General features: G+C 38.7%; 1 protein-coding gene across 6 annotated transcripts in view; it reads right to left on the bottom strand.

Annotated features, from left to right (window-relative positions):
* MCTP1 (multiple C2 and transmembrane domain containing 1) overlaps positions 1-18,478 on the bottom strand; it is a 280,175-nt gene that overhangs the window by 81,642 nt on the left and 180,055 nt on the right. For 4 of the 6 annotated variants that reach the window (XM_065861272.2, XM_071802128.1, XM_071802130.1 and 1 more), the window contains 5 exons: positions 16,809-16,911; positions 14,695-14,797; positions 14,225-14,326; positions 13,793-13,867; positions 11,929-12,048 (listed from right to left, as the gene is read on the bottom strand). In XM_065861272.2, the coding sequence (XP_065717344.1) occupies positions 11,929-12,048; positions 13,793-13,867; positions 14,225-14,326; positions 14,695-14,797; positions 16,809-16,911 (503 nt within the window). Of the gene's footprint in view, positions 1-11,922; positions 12,049-13,792; positions 13,868-14,224; positions 14,327-14,694; positions 14,798-16,808; positions 16,912-18,478 lie in introns of those variants that run through there. The other 2 variants (XM_071802129.1, XM_071802132.1) reach the window with 2 other exon arrangements.

Genomic DNA, 18,478 nt, shown 5'->3' with positions numbered 1-18,478 from the left:
AATGGCAGGGCCCTAATAATTTTTGTTTTTATTTTAACCTATGACTCTGATAAGGCCGCTTTCGGAAATATAATGGTTACCCAACCCTTTTATGGCTTTAACAAACCCTTACTCCTGTTCCACACAATGCCGACTCTATTTGCCCCCGTGCGGTACCGAATTACAGATAAAGTTACAGCAAATTTGTTTTCTCCAAAAAGCAGTGAGGCCTAATATCCCCTGAGTAACCACAGCCATGTCTTTCATTCAGGAGCAGAACGGGAATGATTTTCTCTCAGAAACAAACGTTTCTTCCCCCGACAATAGGCCCGTTCTTGTGGTGCTCAATGGGCCGGGGCTCGGTTTGCAGGTGCTGGGCGGGTGTCCCACCCAAGGGGACACCCCGGGCTGCGGTAGGTGACACCGGCCTCCTCCACCGCCCCTTGGATGAGCTGAGTGAGTTTTCCTCCCCAAATTGGCCAAGAAGTGTGATTGAGCAAATCAATCTTTTAGAAAGATATCTCTTGTTGAGACTGGTAGCTAATAAAAACCTGAAACAGCCTTGCAACAAAGCAAAAAATGTCCTAAAATGTTAAAAGAACACAACCCACACCCAAAGTGATGCTACTATGTGAAAAGCACATTGGAATAGTAACGACCTACCAGCCTACTACAGTTATATTCCAAATGTTCTAGCTAATAGCCTGTGATGAATAAATAACTTTTTAATGTGTTTCACTGGAGTTGCACCAGAGAATATTAATACCCCGTATTAAAAACGATGTTCAAATTGATGTGAAGCTGTAATGCTATGAAGATCATGACACAGCACAGAAACAAAGCTCAAACAAGAGATTTCATTAGTTACCTTGTCTTTAAAACGAATCACTCCCAAATGTCTCCATGTTTACTTGCTATGATATTATGATACTGTTCCTAACAGATGAAAATCAAACACATATAAGGAATAAGAATTCAGTGTTGTTAGTGTGGCCTTATGTTGTTAATCATTGTCTTGGGAAAATTATATCGTGTTTTATAAACTAATACTACGACATTTTTATTAACTCCTAATGCCTCTGCTAATAGTGGTGCTTTAAGCAAGTAATAATTAAGATGGCAGCAAATATTAAAAACACCTACTTCTAAATTTTTCAGTTATGTTAAAGGCATACATTATCTGCTTGTGCTAGAGGCTTTTTAAGGGAAAACAGCAAAAATAATATTGTGTACCAAGTGGAAAATACTTATTCTTTCTTTATTAAGAAAATCAGGCTTAAATAGTCATTAGCAGCATCCCTTACAGCACTGATCACTCCTCTTCACAAGAATGACCTGATTTTAATTATTATAAATACATTTTTTCCTGGAAACAGAAGAATTTGTCATTGGCAAATAGAGTTTCAAATATGTACACCTGTGCCTTCTGCTCTGAGATAAGGAAGAGATTTTTCCCTCCCCCTTATAAACGAGCATCAGAAGGAGACAGACCTCAGGAGAGACGTGGCGAGAACAGAAATATCACACAAGCTGACTTCATTACGATGAGAACAGTCCAGAAAGGAGCATCTCAAGCCAAACAGACACCAAGCATTCCTGTACTTAAGAAATTCGGAGAAATGTAAGGAAATAGCAAAAACTCATGCACTCATCCTGCCAGGGCTGCTATTAAAGCAGAAATTTACCTTCAGCTTAACGTGTTTACCCCTCAAGTTATAATTTAGAGGAGATGCACTGAGTGCAGAGAATCACAGATAGGCACTAATACTGGCTTGATTTTTTTTTTTATCACAGGTTTCCCAAGTATGCAGTCCCACTTCCTGCAGTGATGGATGCAAAATATGCATTCAGGATATCAAAACAGAATTAATTTTATTCATTTTCGAGCACATTTCTTCACTACCTTCTTTTTTTTTTTTTTAAATGGGGTTAGGAAGTGTCTGTCTCCGTTCATTAATGAGCAGTGTCTACTTACAGAGGCCAGTCAATTAGGGCTGGAATACAGGCACGTCTAATCACAGCTACTACATGGCTGTGGGAGAAAATCACGTCTCCTATTCAGCCAGTGCTGCACGCTAATTGCCCAACAAGTTCCAATTGCATAATACCAGTTTTAACAGATAACTTTGCAGTGCTAATAATAGCTGTGAGAGCCATGGCCAACCTCAAATAAACAAGACTAAATTATGCCAATTTTTTGCTTTCGCAAATCAGTGGGTTCTCTTTACAGTACTTGCATCTCTGGAAAAGCGTTTGGTTTCTTGTAACTTCAGAGCTACAGTAATTGTTCTGGTGTTATTCATGGAAATGTACAAACTCCAAAGATCTGCCATGCAGTTGCAGTCTATTCAGTACCATCTGTGGCCATTGGGCTTACCGTTATTATTTTTTCTTCTCTTCAGTAACAATTCTAGTCACAACTTTAGTTATCTCTACTGGATAGGTGTTAATACTTGTGGTGGAATACATAAAATCTACCAGAGAAACCAAAATAAATTATGCTTTCAAATTATGTCTCCTTGTTTATTGCAAAGGTATAAACAGACTTGGGGATATAAAAATCTATTGTTTTTCTTTAGAAAATTAAATAAACAAAAACATTACAACAACAAAAATAGCACCTATGAGGTTTACAAGCTCTTTATTTCAAGGTCAGCTGAAATTCTCCTAAATCACTTAAGCACAACGCTTGGTAAAAATTTAGCGTTCTGCCCACGCTCTGATTGTTTCATGTATTAAAAAACTACCTAGACAACATTGTTTCTTTCATTAATACTGAACTAAAAGGATCTTCCAGGCAGTTTTTACCCCTCTTTATCTTGCCATGGCCATTACAAAGAGTTACTGTGCAAGATGGGTCGTTGCAAACACCCAACTTTACCAACAACATGGCTAAGGCTATGTCAGGATCTTCTTTGCAACTTTGCAATCATTAATTTGGCCTTTGATTTAAGAAACTGAAGCAAACACTCTGCCTAGACACACATCTGCTTGATGGTCCCTTGTCACCAAAATCTGCAGCTGTTGCCCTGGACCAACACCCAGGAGGGAAGAGGGAGAAGGACCTGGAAAGGTAGTTCAGGGAAGCCTCATTTTTCTGAAAGAATGGATGTAATCCTAGTTCTTCAGGTATGGAAAACACCCTAGGTGGAAACAATGTTTACCCTGAGTAAATTACACTATAAAGATTGCATTACTAATGTGCTATACAACTCGTGTCTAATTTAGAAGAAAAATGAAAAAAAAAATCCACTCCTTGTAAACTTAAGTATTCTTCTGTAGCATCACGCTTCAGTGGTTTGTCCACTTGAAATTGATGGCCTGCTTTGTACACAGCAGAGAACAACTTCTAGTGCCATTGCTTTTTCAGACTCTGCCATGAGGAATTTCCCTGGATGGAAAAATAAGCATCTTTCCCAGTGCAGTTGTAAATGCCCAGCTCCTTCATAGGACTTTCCTACATAAAGCTTGATGTTGTTCAGGTGAAAATAAAACTTCTTGTATGGCAAGTCCACCTGACACTGAGGAGGGAAGCACAGGGACCACAAGAAAGGGGTCAGAAGAATAAAACAGCCTTTTTTCCCTTCAATTTCCTACTGTCCCAATGAAAACAGACTAATCATTTGTTCTCCCTGGCAGCGCTGCTGGTTTTGTATACCATCATCATCATCATCACAAGCAGCATCATCATCTGAGTTATTTCCAAGTGGGAAGCAAGCTTTGCAACTCTTCCTGGTCCAAACCAGTCATTTTTGGAATGGGAAGCATTCAGCATCTCTCTTCTGCCAAAAATGCAGGATAAAGTTGTGTGCGGCAAACACTGCCTTGAAGTTTCCATGTAACTCCTGCAACAGTAACTTAGGAGTGTTTTTCTTTGGAGGTTTTATGTACAACATTAATAAGCCCAATTACCATTAGTCATACAGCACCGTGGCACTAGTAGAAACAAAATATGTTCTAACCCTTTTTTATATCAGTGTTTTGGATTTCACGTTCTGCGAACAGAGCAGAAATTATGAAATTGCATGTTAAACAATATAAGCAGGACAAATATTTTCATGATGCCTATTTGAAGCATAACTAAGTTACCCCAAGTGTTTTCACTGCAGTAAAACCCAACATATTGAAAATTACTTGTTTTTTCTCCATTCTCCCATCCAGGCACAGATGTTTATAGTATCACCTGCCAGCTACATACCTACTGAACAAGTGACTACTCTATAGAGAGATAAGCACACTGAATATGCTTTAAATTAGGAAAAATCTAGTAGCTTCACTTTTGAACAAGTTGCCTTAATAAACTTTTTGTACATCTAATTTTCAGAAGTTTTGAAATATGACTCCTCTACTTGATTTTCCTTACTTGGGCATTTCTCGCTAGCATACGACACATCTGGTTGTTGCCTCTTTCTTCTACTACACTGAAACTTTTTGCAAAACTTTACGTTATTTTAACTGCTGAAAGGTCCAGCAGAGTCAGTGTGGTCTATAGTCCTTTCACATCAAGGCGAACCTTTGTAATACCTAACGCTGCTAAAATAAAAAGGAAGTAAAACACTTTTTACGATGAGATTTTATAATGTGTTTGTTCTCGTATGACTCATAACTAAAAGACGGCGAAAAAGTAAGATATTTCACCATCCACCCATGTGCACTATTTAAGTTTAAATGGCCAAGATTTCCTTCAAGGACTGTGAAATAGCAATTCAAGGAAGGCTGTGGTGATGAGGTACACAACTACTTTCTCCTTAGGACACAGGTACTAAATAATTAACCAAATTTAATACTGGGAGTCTCTTGAGTGCAAAGGTTTTTTTCATGAGAGTTTTGTACAGCGAAGAGGAAAGTGCAGGTAGGAACACACGGTGCAATGAACCCTTCCCTGGACATATAACCAGACTGGGTCAAGCGCAATCACCCTGTAACTCTTCCAGCAAAACCAGGCGGCGAGCAATTAGGCCTTGTGCGTGATTAATGTCATTTGAAATGTGCTCCAGACCAAGACTCACACCCACACAAATTTCCTGTCAGGGTTTCTGGCTACATCACTGCCTTATGGTGAAATCCAGGCTCGTTTCTGGAACTATCTGGGCAACACTGAATACCGGATGGTAACTAATAGTATTTTGTTAATTTCTATAAGTTTTGATCAACCATTTTTTGGTGCATGAGACTTTTTGGTGAATCAAGCTATAAGAGCTTCTAAAAGCTTTGATAACCAAATTCTTCCAGTGCAAAGTTGTTTGTTCTCTAAGTAGGGAGAAAAAGAAAATAGGTGGGAAGAACGGGAGACCTTACTGCAGCCTTTCCAGTAAGAACGATGGGGACAGACTTTTTATCAGGGCCTGTTGCAATAGGACAAGGGTTTGAAACTAAAGGAGGGAGATTCAGGCTGGAGGAGGAAACTGTTGGCCCTGAGGGTGGTGAGAGCCTGGCCCAGGTACCCAGAGAGGTGGTGGATGAACCATCCCTGGAGACATCCCAGGCCAGGCTGGACGGGCTCTGAGCACCCTGAGCTGGTGAAGATGTCCCTGTCATGGCAGGGGGACTGGGGGAGCTTTAAATATCTCTGCCAACCCATGAATGGTCTGATCATTAAGGGAAAAGTCCAGGACCTGGGATGCCCATGCTCTGTTCTGCTGTGTATTTCCTATTTGAGAAATCATAAAGCCTCTTCACCTCAACTGGTCATGCAAGATAAAGAAAGTGTTTCCCCACAATGCGAAAGTGGTTTTGAGATTAAACACTTTAAGATTATGAAGAACTGTGAATGTAATCTAGGTAAGCACCTAAAATATGCAGGTAAAAATAAACACCTAACGAAGAAATAAAAGTGCCTAAAGGTAGAGCTCGTGCCATTTAATCACCCTGGATACCCCAGCCACCTGGATGGTGATGGCAGAAGTGACGCAGAACCCAAGACAGACACATGGCCCCCTGGAACAGCAGCGGGGTGGCACGTAGGATGCTCTGTTTACCTAAAGCAACATCCAGTCTGCACTCACACAACAAAACACACTGCTAAACAGGTTTAGCAAGCGCGCATTCACTCTGCGGAGTAAAATTAAAGTGATTTTTTAGAAACAAAATACTAAAGAAAATTATTGAACCTATAAATCGTGCTCAACCTTCCTGTGTGTCAGATTTGCAAGCACACAATGTGCCGAACAGACGATGTCCCAAAAGTCATCACAGCGCTGCAGGAGATGTGGATTGATGACACCAAGTATTTCCACACCAGCATCATTGCTCAGTTGTTGTGTTAAGTATAGAGTTTTTTTTAAACCACTGCTGTTGATGGTATGTTCTTTAGGTACGAATTGGTAATGGATCCTAATGGCCATATATACTGGCATCTGTATGCATCTGTTACTTTCCTACCCCACTTTCCCAAACTGGAACACAGCATAGCTAAGAGTTGCAGAAAGCTCAAATCCCACTGTGTTTTTGCAGCAGTCTCACATTAGTTCTGCTGGTCTACAGAAAATTATGAAAGAGGAAACACGATTCAGATCACTTTTCTTTTGGTCTGCTCCAGCTCTGAGAAAACAAACCAAAAACACAAAAGTCGGGTTTACTTCATTGTCCTCGCTGCTGGTGAAGGTGCAGCTGACAAAAGGCTGAAAGGCTCTTGCACGTGTGTGCAACCTGCATCAGAAACGAATCTTGTTCCTGGCTATGCCACTGCCACGTCACTTCACTTCTGCAATCTCCCTTTTGAGAAACAGGCAGTTTTGACAGCAACAGGAATTTTTGGAAAGGCCTTTTTTTGGCAGGATGTAAGGAGTTTTTGCAACTACCTTACAAGCTCTTCTTCCAGTTTCAAATTCTACACGACAGGCAGCCAAGGCAATCTGCTGGTCCACTTCACCTGGGCTTAGTAAAAATCAGTTTGAAGTTCTTTATACATTATATCCTCAATAATGGTATCAACAGTGGCAAAATTTATGGGCTTTTAAAAATATCTGCAAAATTCTGATTCTCCTACAATTACAACGTGGGAAAAAAAAAGGAATATGTTTAATAACTCACACAAGTGTATTCCCACTCACGATGGTACCACATTAAGTCTCTCCCAGAACATAAAATCTGTCCCTCGGCTTTTAGTGAAAGTTGCTTGTGAGATGCACAACAGTGATCATTCCCCTTTTTAAAAGGTAAAAGCTAAGCAAGTTTACAAAATTACTGTCTCATTTCCTCTCAGGGACCAGCTCTTTTTTTTCCTCCTGTTTCCTTCTCAGGTTCAATTAATTAGCATGACAACACCGCAAGTAAATGGTGTATGTGCAAGAAAACTAACACTTAATCAAAGCCTAGGGACACTATCATGTCATTTTCACACATGAATTGTGTAACACTAGAAGACAAAGCGAAGGTGAGTTAGACCTGACAAATGACTTGGATTCAGGGCGAGTCATTTTATCAATATTTCAAAGCCTAGGAAAGAAAAGTATTTTCTGTGTGCATGCATAGACACGTATAGAAAGATTCAGAGGAATAAGAACAGGACTAGAAAGAACATGTTCACAGAAGGATTTAATTTGAGGGCACACTGGAAAGTACTCATTTGTTTGGGTGAGGGTACCCTGCTTCCAAATGAGAAAGGAAACAAGTTTATTTTATGAGTAACAGTTAAACATTCAAGCAGGCAATTAAAGTGTTTTACCGAGGCCATTTTGGGATACCAAACACTTTGAAGATTACACATTCCTTCATATTTCATGTTCAATGTTCCTCTAAGTAAAATATGTGGTTCCCTTTAGGTACTCAGTTATGAATTGTACTTTAAAGGCAAGGGGACATTTTTGATAATGCACATCTTAAACTTTTCATTAAACTACCAAATTTAAATTCTACCTTTTTGTGCACTCTGACATTTTTGTCTGGCATTTTCATTAATTTTGCGACATACATAAATGTAGCTGAAATGTTAACTGATCAATACTTTGTCTCTCTCATGTAGCACTAGAGCGAAGCTCCCCAAGGACCACGCAGCAGTACAGAAATTAAATGTGTAAAATATCAAATGTTAATGTTAAACACAGCAGCACTTACTGTATAACGACTGAAAAGGCTAAAAGAATTCCAAATGGACAGATGGTAGCACAAATTATCTACAATCACATTTAAAGACTAAAGTTTGTCCCGTAAAATAATTCATTGACTCACATTGAAGTGTGTCCTTTTACTGATAGCTCAGTTGTCCAATTATTTTTGTGCTCATTACAGTGAGAAATGACAGTACTGGAAAAAAAGAGTGTACACTTTTTTCCCCCTACGTTGCACCCACTGACATCTGCAAGAACACAAATGTCTGGTCAAGAAGCTGATGGAAATTAGGCCCAATTTAGTAGACATTTCAGTGCCCACAGCAGATTAATCTAAAGAAAAGCCATCCACTTTTGCACGTTCTGATAAAGTTCTTCTGCTTGAAACTTACTAATTACTGAATTAAAAAACATATAAAATTAACTACTAAATAATCCAAAGGTCTGTTTTAAATGCCTTACAGCAAAGGCTCTCTCTATGTATTCTCATCTTCTACATTGCGCTTAGGTGCTTATGAAGCGTAAATACAAACATGTAACACATTTTTGATCAGCCCCTAAACACAACAGGGCTATATGTGATATAATAAAGCTGTTCTGGAACCAAAACATTAATTTAACTTTGTTGCTATACAGTGCCTTTATTTAAGGTGAAATAAATACGAAAAAGGAGGAGAAAATATCAAATCTTCTGATAGTTCTAATCCAAAGTCACAGGCAGATCAGCCTGTGTTTCACGAGCTACTCACAAGTATCTTTCAATATCTGGAAAATAACTGCTAATAATACTCCGTGGTTTTCTTAGTATATATATATAAATATATACATACGTAGATATAAACATGAAAAATATGTGTGGGTAGCAATTGTTCTGCTGGGAATTACTGAGGCACAGGCAAAGAAAAAATGGAGTCTAAACCTTAAGTCATTCAGGTAAAATGCCCAGCGAAGGCGATGAGCTTATGAAATTCAACAGAAACAGGTAAAACAATGTTTAGTTGAGAAAACGTATAATCTAGAACACTGAAAACTTAACTTCCAGGTTTCTGTACTTCTAGGTACTTCATGTGCATCAACGGTCATTGAGTTTGGACAGACTTGAGAAAGAACCGTGCAAAACACTCAGTAAAGAATTTCATTTCCTAAACTGTCCCAAATAATGAAAAGGTTTGAGACAACCAAGGTCTGGAGTATAAATACTCAACCAGCCCCTTCAATGAACACTTTTAATCTCAACTCCTAACAATGTGACTCTCCAAGGACAATGACTTTGGAGAAAGATGCAGTGTGCGAAGAGCGTAAAGCAGCTTATTATTTAAGTCTTTCTCTGGGTTTCCGAGAGTAGTCCTCCTTTTTGGATCCCTGACTGATTATAACTAACCTACTACATTTCTAAAAATAGAGCTAGCCTGCCAAAATTTCTACACCCGTGATCTTCTGTAAGAGTAGCCCCAAAAAAAGGTGAGACATAGGATGAGGTATGAGAAAACGGCACCTGTAGTGCCAAGAACCTGGGGCAATGGGACATCAAAACAATCAACCTTCATATATGTAGCCTATGTGAAATGGCTATAAATCCGTATTGTGATGTTACCCATGGCCAACAGTAAGGAAGGAATGGTTAGTTTTAAAGTTTACTTCTTGTATGTTATTTATTCATCTGCCTACAGAGCTGGAAACCTCCAGAACGGTCTCTCATCTGCTTTCTGGTACCGTGACATTTTCCAGCCTCTGGGAGACGACTTCAAGAGGAGATACGATTTGTGTAATAGTGAAGAGATTAAAATTATACATATAAGTACAGATTTTTTAGAGAATGTACTAAATTCCAGTGTAAGCTTAGTGCAAGTGTAATTGAGCATTACATGTGCAAGTGAACCACTCTCAAGGTTCTTCAAGGGCCTATGGTAGATATGAAACTCCAGAAACCATCTAAATCCAAAGCTTACCACCACAATACAAGTTTATGTGGATTTGACTGATCTAACAAAAGATTATCAACATTTTGCCCAACAGAGGGATGATTTGATCCTTGGATAGAATAACACCAGGTTGAGAAGCACGGGATGGACTTTGGATGCAGAGCAGGAACACGTCTGTAAGGTCACAGCACTGATAGTATCCAAAGCTACCACAACCACCATAGAGCAAAACAATTACTAACAGGAAAATAAGAAAAGTAGGCTCTTGAGAGAGAGACATATAAAAAATACATATACACAAATAAAATCAGGAACATGTTTTCTACTACAACAATGACGCATACTGACTTATAAACCTTCTTCAAATTCTGCTTTCTGTACTTGCAACTACTTTTTATGACACCGAATTTCTCTAGGACTGGAAACAATTACAACTTAAGAGCAACACGACTTTTTCCATGGCCATAGCAGCATATCACAAGAAAGAAATGATTTTATTTGCCCCAAAGAATGAGGTCTCTTTCCTTTCATTCACTGTTAACAGGTGAGTGTTCCACACCTGTATTAAAATCAGATGTGGATAGATGAGTATTTACTAACTGGAGCAGTAATAGTAAAAGGAACATCTGGGTTTTACACAGAAAAATGCATTTTCCCACGAAATTTGGACCCGTTTAAACTAAAATAATGACAAATCATCATTCTGAAGTAAACAGTAGGAAATGTATTTGATTTTTGCTTATAGTGTAGCCACTACAGACATCAGAAAAGGAGAAAAGCCCTAAGAGTGTGAACAGCACAGGTCTCCTGCACTCCCTATGAACACTGCAATAAACGACCATGAGCTTCTGCCATCCTTTGACAGGATACACGGGGGTTTAACAAGTCTTGCTAGAAGAAACTTCCTGCAAAACAGCGTAATTTAGGACCAGACTACCCCGTTTTACTGCAGCAGCACAGCCAACTCCAACGTCTGGTTTGATTTCTCCAAATTTGAGGCACCTGAGCTCCAGGCATGCAAGCTTGGAGCAATGTCACCAGAGTCCCTCTATAATTATTTAAAGAAAGACCAAGACCATTCCCTGTTCATTGCAGAAGGGCCCATCACTTCAGTTTTTCACCCAACTTAATAAATTTAGAAGTTCCAGAAAGCGTGTCCACACGTACATTTCTACTCCTGGTGGGACTCCCTCAAGCTGAAAACAAACCGGGACTCTAGTCTTGTTTGTAGCTCTTTTTTTTTTTTTGAAAAGAAAAACATACCCATCTGGGAAATGCAATCTAATCTACGATTATGCTTTGAATTTTCCAAATTTTACATGAAAATAAAGGTTAATGTTAAAGAAGCCAATGTTTACAGAGAAATAATAGTTTCATTTAAATCACTAAAAATGAATTAACTAAAAACTGAAGTATGACCAGAGTCGGATGTCTAAAAGATATTACTATGTTTGGATTAATTATTTTAAAGTTGAGGTGTTTTTTATTTTGACTTGTTGCAAGAAAGGAATTCTGAGTCTAGAGCTTTGTACTTCCTAAAAGTTATAGGTGCAACATACATTTACATGTAGAGGACAAAATAATACTAATTTCATATTAATGACATGTAAAAGTGTTAATGAAACATTCAGAACAGGTTTTAGAATAAATATGTAACATAAAAGGGGGTCAAATAAAAGTTAGCAGAGGTAACGTGTGAGAAGCTCAAGATCCACCATCCAGAGTTCATTGACTGTAACTGAGTTGTATCACTTGCTTATGTTATTTATACAAATCTAAATTAAAAAAACCTGTCTTGTTTGTGTGACATTTTAAACATCATTATTTTTTTTAAAAATAGTGAATAAATATGATTTGCAGTATATTCATAATGCAAAGTTTTTAATTAAAAAAAAAAATCAGAAACCTCCATACCAACACTGTATTATCTTTCAGTCTAGAACACAAGTACATTAACAATAATATAAAGAAGATCATACCAAGAAAGCAGCAAGACTTCTTGGGGGAGAATCCCAGTCAAAGCAACTGCTAATGTAGTAGGCGGCGTTTATGAGCACCATGACACAACGCTTCGTCCGGATAAAGTTTCTTAACAGTAGCTGTTAAAAAGATGAAAGAATGAACGTGTTTCCAAACCCCAGAAACTTCAGAAGAGGTTCGTGCTTACCATATTGACATTATTCAGACTGAGGAAACAACATGCTATGCTCTCTAGCTCACGAATTGGGAATGACAATTTAAAATTCGAGAGACATGGAAGTGGGAAAATTTCAGTTACTTGCATCACTTGATATTTGTTGGATTTAATTCTAAAGACATAAATTGTTGTCTTAATTTCCACAACTGTAGACCAATTCTTACAAAATTTGATGAATGATTTTGTTATTGAGGTTTCAGAGTTTCATTACATAGGCAAGACTTTCCCCATTCTCAATTACTTAGAAAATTCTGGCCTTTCTTAATAAAAAGATGCTGTAGGACACTGACCTGAAACTGTGCAAAATTACTGCTCTAACCTAATTAAGATCACCTCCACCTGTTACATCCAGTTTTTCCTTCATTTCTAACAAATTTGTCTGCTGTGATGTATTTAGACTGCACGTTTTTAAGTATTTTTCAAAGTAACTTTAACTGCCCACATTCAAACCATATAGAGAGGAGACAACAGTGCCGTGTTTTGATTCAGAATACCCCTGAATCCTCTAAAATGGCAATCCTCCTGACCAAAAATAAAAGTGAATAAACCAGTAAATAATTTGTGTGTTGAATAGCATAGAAAATGCGAGATAGGTAAGACACATTCACTTTCAGCTAATGTGGATGTTTTAAAATGCAGCCACATCAGTCACAAATAAAGATTCCTTCCCCCACTGCCAAGTGGTTTTGTGCTGAGCTATAACATGCAAGCTAATTTAAAAGAAAAAACAACCCGAACTGTGAATTTAAAGTTTACTCTTCCTGCCATCTGCAAAGAGCTCAATGCCTTTTTCCATTATGAAAGTGGGGAGAAGAATGAATATTGAAGAAAAGGCCTTGCTTTTTCTTTGCTGGAATAGTAATGCAAAATGCAGCTCTAGTAACTACATTACAACAGTAAAGTAAATAAATACTTCGTGTGTTGAAATCTTAATGAAATACTCCATACACCTAATATAAAGTTCATCCAGCAGGTAAGTTAAATTGTGCTCAGGTCTATAAGCTTTCAGGAAAATAAAAAATGGTTTTGACACCGTTGCTCTTCTGCTGCAAACAACAAAAATCTTTTTCCCACAGTCCAATCGAAAGCACAGTTCACTCCATTTAAATACATAATTTGTGGAATACGAAAAACAGAATCAAAAGTAGTTCAAGTTGAGAAAAATAGAAGACATGTGTTTAAATACTTTTTACTAAAACATTAAAACTGTGAGTGGCAAAAATATCCGCTATGGTTTCGCCTTTGATTGAAACCTTACTCAACTAACTTATTTAAAATTTGGTGAAAAGAATGCTGAAAGCCTCTCTGCCCTGCCAGAAATGGAGATTTTTCGGGTCAAGGTTAACAGCAAAAATTTATGCAAGACTTAGTTTACATGCACCTGTGCTATAATCCGATACGTGTGGAACCTGATGGTTTCAACTGTGTTCTTATTCACGTATTTCATGGAAATTAAGCTGCAATTTATAGAGGAGACACAATAAACCCATGTATTTTGTTTCTGCCTTTTCCGACCTATCATATTCTTTTGTAAACAGGTAATGAAAATGTTATTCTTTACCCTCAGCGGTGCGATACCAGATATTTGGATGTGCACACTTGATATTAAGGCTTTCGGAAAGGATTAGTGTTTCCTTACTCTTTACCTGTTTAGACAGTCTGTTTTCCTCTTCAATGTACTTCTGTTCTTTGGGCATTAAGGTTCGTAGGCTGGCTTTCACCTAGGCATTGAAACGTTTTGTCAGTATTTCAGGCTCCTTGCTAATAACACATGCTTCAATTTGCAAAAAAAATAATAAATAATAATACTAATAATTGCGGAGTTTGGGAGCCGGGGCTGCCCAGCCCGCGACACAGCGACGCGAACCGCGGCGCGAGATGCTGCTCCGCACATTAACAGCAACAGCAGTGGCAACAAAAAGAGTGGGTGTGCCAGGCAGTGGCAGAAGAGCATTCTGCAGTATACATCAAGGTTTAGAGAAAATGGGGAATGACAGAAATTCTCTACAAATCGGGAACAAAAGCTTTCATGAAACTGAACTCTTTAGCAGTACAAAAAAGCCAAAGTTAAGACTTACAGCATTAAAAATCACATCTATTTCAAGATAGATGACCCCCTTTGTTGGCCCTGTCAGCTGCTTGTTTTTCAAGACGTAGGCTTTCTGTTCACCATTTTGAATCTGCAGGAAAAGGACATGACAGCCGTCTGTCTGGCGGTCTCTGCTGAATACACCCCCCCGGCGACCCCTGACCCCCAGCTGCTGAAACTGACAGAGAACCCAAAACAACTGTGGCAAGTCTGACAAGTACCTGTTCATTACCAGGACCGAGTCTGTCAGGAAAAATTAACTATCATGGGATTCAACATGGCCGTGAATTGAGTATGTTAAAATTTTAGTGTTCTTATTACAGACCTTGGTTGAGAAATGACAGACACCGAGCTGCAAATCTTTTTTTTTTAGTTTTTTTATTTTTTTTTTTTTCATTCCTTCCTTTCCCCCTTCAGCAGAAAAAATAGAGAGCGATATGTCAGGTGAATGAAACTTACAGACAGCAGCGGTATAGCAACTTTGCCTAGAAAGTCAGCGCTCCGATCGCGGTCCTCGTCATAAACTGTCACTTCAAGCACCGAGTGGATGTCTTTAATATTGCTACAAAGGGAGAAGCACACACAGGAGAGAGAAGAAGTCACCTACACCAGCGGGTACCAAGGACAAAAGCGTGAAAGGTTAACAAAAAACAGATACCCATCTATTTTTTTCAAGCCGCGGCAAATAACAGAACTTAAGCAAATGAGGCACCTCTCCGAATAAATGAAACGCGCGCCAAGGGCTGCGGCGTCGCTCTGTCTCTACGAGGCTTTTCCAGCAGGAGTTTCCTGAAGGATGTTGCTTTAAATCTCCTACCTGGGGAGAGCATCCCCGACACCGCGGTCCTGGCAGCGATTCCTGCTGCAAACGCCGCGGCTCCGCAAGCGCATCCTCACACAGAGAACCAGCCCTTTAATTCTAAAATCCTCGCTTAATTACAAGCGTGCAACAGTCATTGCAGCAAATTAGGAGCAAGAAATACGAAAGGATGCGTTTTTCAGCTATTCCTGGCTTTTTTTTTTTGCCTGTGAGCTACTAAGCACTGATCCACCATGCACAACAAAAGTCACTTTATATTGTAAACTCTCCAGTGAAAAATTCACTGAATAATCAGAGAAAAAGACCAAATTGTCTGAGAGAACTAATCTTTGATTAAATGGGTGATCCAGGAAATACTAATTCAAACAAAGCAGTATAACTGCACTAAAATATACGCCTCCAGATGAAACTGGGCTGCTAGCTGAAAAGTAATTAACAAATCTGAGAATAAATAAGGCAGTCAATGCAAATACACAGAGAAGAGAGGTGAAAACTCTCCTTGAAGGCCTTTTTGAGTTTTTCCTATTTGATTCCTGATTAGTCTTTTGTCCTCTGCAAAACCAGGCAATTTCTTATGCAGAGAACACTGCTGAGCAGTAAAGGTTGATTAGTTATTGACTCCATTAGTAGATAATTAAAAATATATTAACGAAGAAATAAGGATGGTTTTCCAGATACATAGATGAGGCCCACGTTAATAAGCTAATGAGAAGTACAACTGTTGTGACTTCTTTTCCGTTTTGTCCTGAGTTCATTCCTGAGAGCTCACTGCAGGGCAAGAAAAGACATGCGTGCCCAACATGTGAATGCTGAATTCAGAATTAAAAAGAAAAATTAAAAAGAATTAGACTCTGTTTTTGAGACCAAGGGTGAAACACAGTATTTTCATTTATGATAAAGTGAAGTGAGGGTACACAAAGCTAAAGCTTCCTCTGGTTCGCAGGGGACTGTCAGCTGATTTCAGCAGCAAAGAGACCTGGGGCTGATCATTTTTCTGCTCATCGGAGTCGCGTTGCAGTCAGACAGGGAGAAGCAAGGAGAAAAAGAAGGCAACTGAGCAAGGCAAATACAGAAACATTTTGTTTGTGGAAGACTTTTCTTCTATTTTGCCAGAGCCTGTTAACACCTTCAGAGTAACAGGGGGATAAAAAAAACCCAACCGCATCACTTCCCAATAAACTAAATCTTCAAGACCGTGTTTTACCCAACAGCATCGTTGTATTAGTGTGGCACCAGACGTGTTGTGAGGAGCACTGTGGGTAAATGGAAATAACAAGTGGAAAGTGTCTGATCATAATTTAGAGAAGTACGAATGCATTTAAAATTCCTTTCTTTATATAGACATCTAATGTTTATTAAAGTTCACAAGCACATTTTAATGAAGGCCATAACCACAATATCCTTTTTCCATCCAGTGTGATGGATTTGGCCCTTGAAACTCTCGCTTAAGCTACCAGGGGTCCAGAGTGCTTAATGTTACACAAACCTGGTTTCCAAGAAACCAGCCTTGCTTTTTTGCCTTCAAAATGGTGCGAGTTCTCTAACTTTTTTCACATTTTTAACCCTCAAAAAAGTATTCAGTTGTTTGGTTTAGTAATATCAATATATCATCATTATCCTTCTCCAGAATCAGCAGTAGGTATCTTTGTTTCACACATACATTCCCTTCAACAGCCCCCCGCCACCCCCAAAAATCCCAAACGAAGCACAAAACCTCCCTTTTCCACCCCACTCGCAGAATCCAAACACCTACAATGTGAAGATTTTGTTCCATTCCGGGTTGAGATTCTTGTAGACGGTGTGTGTCAGCAGTCTGTCATTGTTCAGTTCAACTACACAAAATGGGTCGCTTTTACCTACAAGAGAAAAATTTATGAACCAAGAAAATCCACCACGAGCAAGGTTTAAATAAAAATTAGGGGTTTGTTTTTTGTTTTGTTTTCTTTTTTTTTTTTCCCCCTAAGTTGCGTTGTAATTCTCTCAGGAATTAGATCCTATGGTCTGCATTGTATTCAAGATTATCATAACAGGCTGTTCATCTTTGCAATCTATTAACATTCTTCACTAAAAGAACATCTTTCCTGTCTTTTTTTTAAAAAAAAAAAAAAAAGAAAAAAAAAAAAGAAAAAAAAAGGGAAAAATCACCGTACAGACTATTCTGATGAAAAAACAGCATGTTCCTAAAAGGAGCCAAGCACCCTTCTGAGACAGCTAAGAGAACTTTACTTTAATGGTGTCAATCCTACATTGACTGTAACGATAACATAATTAGAGCATTTTGATATGTAGGAAATGTATTATTCCGTATTATTTGTAATAACATAGCACCTATGATACTTATCCAAAGATTACTATGCCCTACATGTTTCACGCTGTACAAATCCTCTCCCCAAAATCAAAAAGCCTTAAAAACAGCCTCAGATAAAAGCCTAACACCAGAGAAAATGGGCAAGTACAATTAAACAATGAGGTGATATCAGCTGGAATGATGGGCTGTAGTCTCAGCACAGCAGAAGCTCAAACGTGGTTGAGATTTTTGTATACATTAAAGCACAATGAAGTAGCTTTGCATATATTTACAAGAAGGTCCCCCAGCATGAAAGCCACCACAGGAGAAAGTATGAAGATGCTGCTTTGAAAATGTAATATGTGGATAATGGAAGCGGTATCCTAGACTGGATATGAAAGTCGATTTTTTTTAAAAAAAAGAGAACGGGGAAAAGAAAAGTGTCTGTGTGTTAGGTGGGTTGCCCCTGAGTGTGAAATAAGCATCTTTTAGCCTGTCACTGCAGGTGAGCACTGCTTAGATACCAAGCAAAGAGCAAGAAAAATCATCCCAAGCGAAAGTTTAGGGGGAAGACATGAAACTAAGCTTTTCCTTAGGTATTCATGGAGCCAAAGTTTGCATTTGGAAAGGAGAAGGAGAGTAGACACCTGGTTCTCATGCTTAACAACAGCTTGGTTGTGTGAAAAAGGAGCTCTCTGAAGAGAGAGGTTGCCAAAGAATGGAAGATCAATATCTCCAGGCTTTCAGGGCAACCCTGAACTTTCCTGGAAGGGTAAGACAGTGTCGCAAGGAAGATCTGAGGCTGGAAGGAACCATAACAATAACATCAGGGGCGTGGTGAGAAAACAGTTGCAATAAAGGCAAGAAATCATGATGTGGAGTAAATTATTTAACTCACGTTTCAAATTGTGACAGTAATGACAACCACCACCAATGCTGGCCAAGACAGAGAGATGCCATCCCTTCCTACCTGTTCTGATTTCCTCCAGTAAATGAAGAGAACAACCTTTGCCTTCACCATGGAATACATGTGTATGGATTATTTTCATGGAAGCCTACAAATATATGAGTAGAAAGCTATAGAATATATTGCTCCTCCCAGAACCCAAGGGAACTTAGTCTCATGGCAATTAACG

Source organism: Patagioenas fasciata, chromosome Z (assembly GCF_037038585.1).
Source record: "Patagioenas fasciata isolate bPatFas1 chromosome Z, bPatFas1.hap1, whole genome shotgun sequence".
NCBI classification, from domain to species: domain Eukaryota; kingdom Metazoa; phylum Chordata; class Aves; order Columbiformes; family Columbidae; genus Patagioenas; species Patagioenas fasciata.
Note: the sequence above shows the minus strand (reverse complement) of the source record. Positions and strands in the feature narration are given on the sequence as shown.